The 6044-nt window shown below is 33.1% G+C and overlaps 1 protein-coding gene across 4 annotated transcripts; it reads left to right on the top strand.

Annotated features, from left to right (window-relative positions):
* The first annotated feature begins 294 nt into the window (after nucleotides 1-294).
* Nucleotides 295-6038, top strand: LOC108364905 (transcription elongation factor elongin A). 4 transcript variants are annotated; one of them, XM_017618786.1, is made up of 7 exons: nucleotides 296-409; nucleotides 490-733; nucleotides 1641-2468; nucleotides 4758-5282; nucleotides 5345-5568; nucleotides 5640-5734; nucleotides 5793-6038. In XM_017618786.1, exons 2-7 carry the CDS (start codon nucleotides 656-658, stop codon nucleotides 6026-6028), a joined length of 1986 nt encoding a protein of 661 aa, XP_017474275.1. In that variant the 5' UTR covers nucleotides 296-409; nucleotides 490-655; the 3' UTR covers nucleotides 6029-6038. The 4 variants fall into 4 exon arrangements, with proteins under 4 accessions (XP_017474273.1, XP_017474275.1, XP_017474274.1 ...); XM_017618785.1 differs by having other exon boundaries at nucleotides 487-733; XM_017618784.1 differs by having other exon boundaries at nucleotides 295-733.
* The last annotated feature ends 6 nt before the right edge of the window (nucleotides 6039-6044 follow it).

The following is a 6044-nucleotide window of genomic DNA, read 5'->3' as shown; positions in this document are numbered from 1 at the left end:
AGACACACACAACTTAAGTAAAATTATCCAATATTAAAACGCTTTAAAACGTGTTGTCATGTTGAATGAACCCTTCATTAGTTAAAGAAACGTGTAAAATAGTGGCGCTTGCGGTGTAAGCAAATGATCAGCTAACGAATCCGCAACGGCAAACTTTTTTGCTAAAACTAATTACATGTACAAGGTCGCGTTCTTGCGTGATCTTGTATTTTTGGTTTATGTTGCATATTACTATTTGTTCCCTTGCTACTGAAGCAATACAACCCTGCGAGATTCGAATTCACTGAACGTTCTTCTTGTACGGCAATGAATGTCAGATGAAATTTCTTAATTTCTTTTTTGGCATTGGGAAAAAGAAAATTGTGATACGCTGGTTGGCAGCTTGTGAAAAAATAGAATTTTAATTATGGTAAAAGATGTATTTGTAATTACTTAACATAATAAATTGTAAAAGCGAATAGGACTTTTTAAAATGTGTAATCCCAGTAGTGTGCGCTTTTCTGGTTTGGTGCTGACGCAGCTGAATTGTGAAACGTAATTTTCTGTAGGAAAAAATTTTTCGTTCGACCTGAAGAGGCGGAACTCCACACTTGCCCAGAAGGCTCAAAAAATTATTACCAAAAAAAGATCATTGTGGAAACAAGGAGGTAGAAAAATGTCTTCTGCATCAATATTAAGTGTAATTCAACATTACCAACGGAGTATCGAGCATTCCCAGGACGATGAAGGCAGAGTAAGTAGATATTGAATATTACAAAAAACTTTAAAATTTATTAATAGCATATTGAAATAAAATAAAATTTAAGAACTGCATGTTTGTTAATATGTATGTACATATAAATAAAGTCATAAAGTGCAAAAAGTTTCCCCGAATTCACACAAAAATCATCGTACTTACATATTTATGTATGTAAATATGTACATATATATGTATAATGTGTGCGATATGAAATATAAAATGCATAATATCACTTTAAAGTAAATCAAGGTCGAAAAGCACCTTATATTATTGAAGTTGGCTAAACATTTAAACATCGTGTCTACCAATTTAGTTAAGCATATTATATATAGTCTGTTTTAGAANAAAAGCACCTTATATTATTGAAGTTGGCTAAACATTTAAACATCGTGTCTTTACCAATTTAGTTAAGCATATTATATATAGTCTGTTTTAGAGTTGCATAGCTTTACAAAGAAAGAAATAATATTTTATTTTTGCAACATATATTCGTATATGTATGTACATATGTACTAGCTAAGCACAACGGCAGGTGGTAAACCTTCAGATATTACCTGAAAAAATTAAGTCGCATACATACGTACATATGTACACACTCACATATGTATATGTATATGCACATATGTATGTCCATACTTATGCATGGCTTTTCTCGTGAATACATAGTCCACCATTTTCATTATATACTTTATATTGGTTTAAAGGGTATGTATTGAGTTACTCTTAGAGGAGTCAAAATTCCAAGTCAACATGGATATAAAAAACTTCCTACCTGCAAGCATCTGTATGTATGTACATATGTATATGTATGAATTTAACTTTTTTTATTATCTTGTTTAGTCTGCGAATAATTTTTAAGATTATTTGATTAATAATTGATCAAAATAATCTCACATTCTAGCTTTTGCATTGTATTAACAAGCTGTATAGACTGCCTGTAAGGGTGGAGCATTTACAAGAGACTGGCGTTGGTAAAACTGTGAATTCGTTGCGAAAATATAATGGAGAAATCGGTGTTGCTGCAAAGGCTTTGGTCACCAAGTGGAAGGCCATGGTTGCAGCGGAAGAAGAACCACCCGAAGCTAATAACTGTCAAGGTGACGATGACGATGACGGGAACAATGCCAATGGGCACGGGTCAAGTGATGATGATCCCTATAATCAAAACCATACTCAAGGCAAAGGTACATCCCAAGAACAACATCAAAAAAATACATTAAGTCAAAATACATCTAAAGAGGAGCAATCAATGCATAAAAATAAAAGTAGTTCTGACTATAGATCTAAGTCTCATAACGAAGATAAGTCAAATAAAAGTTCGTATGAGCAATCGTCATCGAAACAAAAAAGACGCATTGAGCAAGAGGAAAAAGAAATTTATTCTGAGAAAAAATCCAAACATAGTGAACGTGATAACGAGGTAAAGAATTTGGAAAATGATAAACATAAATCGTCAAAAGAGAAGTCAGAACGAAGTCGCGAGCGAAGTGAGAAACAAAGCTCAAGCAGGGATGTAAAAACTACCTCTCCCGAAATGTCGCATCATAAAAGTGGTGCCGATTCCAAGGAAAAGAAAGACAGTGCCAGGGGTGAAAATCAAAATGAGTATACGAGTTCGTCAAAACAACAACTAAATCACGCGTCAGAAAAGACAAGGAAAAACAAGAAGGAGGACAAAGAAAAACAAGGATCATCAAGGGAAAAGGATAAGAATGAACGATCAAAAGAGGTAAGTGGCTAGTATTGCTGTTATTGCGTATTAGATACACGTATAATTTTATGGTGGGTGATTTCTCATAGAAAAACCGCAAAAATAGAAGGGTAAACATTTTACAGGAATACAGTACTACAAATTTCATACCTAGTTTCAAGTACTTTACCGCAGAGAGAACATCCACGCTCCTATCCTCCATTATCGTATCCCCTTCCAACTCTAAACCCATCACATGTATATCAATGGTGATGTGCTGATGTGCACAATTTTAAGTATGTATCAGTTAATCGTGCGTTTTTTTTTGTAATTGAATTATTGCCTTTATATTAAATAGAAAGCCATTTTTTATATCTGTTACCGGCCAAACCCGATATTACCTGGCTAAGCTGGTTGTTCTTTGATCCTATACATCCGTCCAAGGCGGAAATAAGTTGGACGCAACAACATTGTGGACTGCGCAGATGGAGTTGGACTGATGAGGGTTATTTTTTTGAAACGATGAAGGTCTAATTAAGACATAACTAGTTTGTCCTAAGATCGGGTTTGGCCGGTAATATATCTTTTAACTACCTGGAAATTAAAAAAAAAACCTGATCATAAATTTTATGATTAATTTTTTTCATAAATAAACGATATTGTACGAGTTAGTTTTTTCATTTTTATTTCATTTCATTTATTAATAGAAAAAGCATTAGTACAATAAGATCACAGATCTTTTATAGTTCAAAACAGAGATTAAACATACTAGTAAAAATACAAATCATTTTTAAGCAAAAAAAAAACAAAACCGACTTAAATTTATTTTATATAAAAATTTAAAACTATCGTTAATTTCTTCATGATCCTATGATCGGATTTAAACCAAATCAGTATGGGACTTGTATGGTAACACCTTTCCTTTAAAAAAAGAATTATTGAAATCGGTCAACGTGGTCCAAAGTTATTCGGTAACATATATAAAAAACACGAACTGATAACTTTCTCCTTTTTGTGAAGTCGGTTAAAAATAAATACAGATTACTTAAAACAAAAATAAGAATAAAATATATATCACATTATACATATGTAGCAAAGATCTACACAGATGACAAAAGGAAAGTTAAACATTTAGATAGCGAAACACAGACAGACTCAAAAATTTAATTAATAAAAAAAATAAATAAATATTTCGTTCAGCAAAAATAAGTTTAGATGGTGTTCTTAAAGTTGCTGTTATTCAATCCACTTCGAATGAAGATAGGGATGGATCCATAAGTGATTTTAGAATTTTGCGCTCTTATTTATTTATTTATGTAAAAACCGGAATTTCACACTATGGGCAATTTAATTTGGACACGTTAGAAAGAGATTTCTTTAACGAGACGCACAAAAAAATATAATAATAAAGCACTTGGAATGTGGAACTCTATCAATCGTCTTATGTCGATGTTTTTTATATATTTTTTCTCATAAAATTGTATGTACGTAGAATTTTGTGAAACACTAAAATCTTGATGGTTTGAGAATAAAAAATACAGTGGCGCTCACTGATACATTTCTTCGTTAATATTTTAAAAAATATAGTAAATTCTATATTATAAACCTTGTAAGTGAAAGTTCCATATTTCTGAAAAATTTAACAAATAAAAAAAAAATTGCATAAATTTTCAATTCTTTTTTCGAATTTTTAGAAACTTTTTTTTTCAATTTTAGGATAATAATCCTAACAATTCCGTTTAAAACTTTGTACACAATAAAAATAGGTTTTGCTATTGCGTTAGATGGAAGAAGTATTTTAAAACCTGAACATTAGTATACTAAAATTGAATAGGCTACAAAACTACATACCCAATAAATTTCGAAAAGTTCGGAATAAAAAGTTGAACATTTTTATGAAATTTTTTTGACATTTGTAAAGTTTTCCTGAATTGTGTACAAAGGTGACTTATTTGGTTTATTTTATAGAAACTACTATATTTTTTATAAAAAATTTACCAGAAAAGGATTACGTATCAAGTAAAACATTGTGAATATTGCGAAAAATAAAATGTGCGCTATTCACGTGAGCGCCAGTGTATATTTTTTCTAATAAGCAATCAATAAAATAATTTCACAAGAGAAGGATATTGTTTAAATGTTGTAGACGTTTGACTAACAATTCACATTTTTTCTGATTATCTGAAGTGTCTTATCTGCCATGCGGCTTACCTCGTTGAAGTATGCGTATCTTTTTATTAGGGTCTTAAAGCTTATTTATCAATGTTAAAAACTCAAAATCTCAACAATATAATAATTGCTGTAATTGAATAACATTATTCATTCAAGAGCAAGCATGACAAAACTAAGTCGTCTCCAAATGATAGTTCGCATCGCGACAAGCATCACAAATCTTCCACATCACATTCGTCCACCAGCGGCAGTAAGCCTTCAACATCAGCAATCGAACGACCGTCTTCGTCGACAGCACATACGAAGGCAGATAGCGGTCATAGCAGCAGGAAACGCCCACACGATAGTGATTCAAATGATGGGTCTCCAACGAAAGCCAAAGTGTCGAAAACACCAAAATCAATTAAGCTTAAATCAAAAACAAATGACAATGAGGAAGAAGTGGGTGCGGACGAAGGTATCGATTCTTCTATGGGCGCGAATTTTGCTGATGTTTTGGGCATGCTAAATATGCCAACAAAGAAGTCGAAAAAATTGCTTAACAATAGCAAGTCGCCTACACCCAGCAAGATTCCCTTGAATGAAAAGCCACATAGCAGTAGCTCCAACAGTAACTCTAAAAACGAATACAGACCAAGCTCGATGTCCTCAGCTTCAACTTCCGCAAAACCAGTAGACGAAGTAAGGAAAAAATCGCTTTACAACAGTTCAAATATATGTATGTTGTTTCTAAAACTTTACAGAAACCAGAGCTTCTGTCAGCTTCTGCGAAATTAGCGCCACTTGATCCCAGTATTGTGTTTGAGCTGCCAACGATTTCAACGAATTACAAACCGCTACCACACAATAAGACCGTAATGGACTGCGTTTACCGTAATAGCGGAGCTGTGGTTAACACTCCCAAGCCTGTGAGGACACTCACCGATGCAGAAGCGCTAAGTCACAGCATCTCTTCGAAGACAATGCGGTAAGAGATCGCAAGTGTACTTCATTTGTTGATTTTAAGACTAAATTATAGTTCATTTAATTTAATTTTAGTACCAAAATCTACTCCGGTATTAAAACTGGACAAGTGTTGCAAGTGCCATCACTATTCGATCTATGCATACGAATACTGCAAAAGAATATCGATGGTGCGGCTTTATTGATATTGTACCGTTTATCAAAATTTATACTAAGCTTCATTTACAGCTTTGGAATATACTGGCGGTGTACCCTTCGAAGTCCTTCGTCCTGTTTTGGAGCGTGCTACACCACCACAATTACTAACATTTGAAGAATACAATCCGTACATGATGGAAGACAGCGATTGCCTATGGCAAATCCATGTGCAAAGAAATTACCGTACCAAAAAGCGTATGGAAATGGAGTCTTGGCGTGAAATGTATTTGGTATGCATGCAATCAATAATTATTAGAGCATTTTAAATATATATATATATAT

Source organism: Rhagoletis zephyria, unplaced genomic scaffold (genome assembly GCF_001687245.7).
Source record: "Rhagoletis zephyria isolate East Lansing unplaced genomic scaffold, Rhagoletis_zephyria_1.1 Rzeph_scaffold_01704, whole genome shotgun sequence".
NCBI lineage: Eukaryota > Metazoa > Arthropoda > Insecta > Diptera > Tephritidae > Rhagoletis > Rhagoletis zephyria.
The sequence above is the reverse complement of the archived record's forward strand: the minus strand, read 5'-3'. Positions and strand labels throughout refer to the sequence as shown.

What these genes read in the sequence shown, in the direction of transcription:
- LOC108364905 (XM_017618784.1), top strand. Translation starts at nt 656, where the DNA reads ATGTCTTCTGCATCAATATTAAGTGTAATTCAACATTACCAACGGAGT. An exon ending in CCCAGGACGATGAAGGCAGA is followed by an intron (nt 734 to 1,640) that starts GTAAGTAGATAT and finishes CTCACATTCTAG; the next exon opens with CTTTTGCATTGTATTAACAA. An exon ending in ACTGCAAAAGAATATCGATG is followed by an intron (nt 5,735 to 5,792) that starts GTGCGGCTTTAT and finishes CTTCATTTACAG; the next exon opens with CTTTGGAATATACTGGCGGT.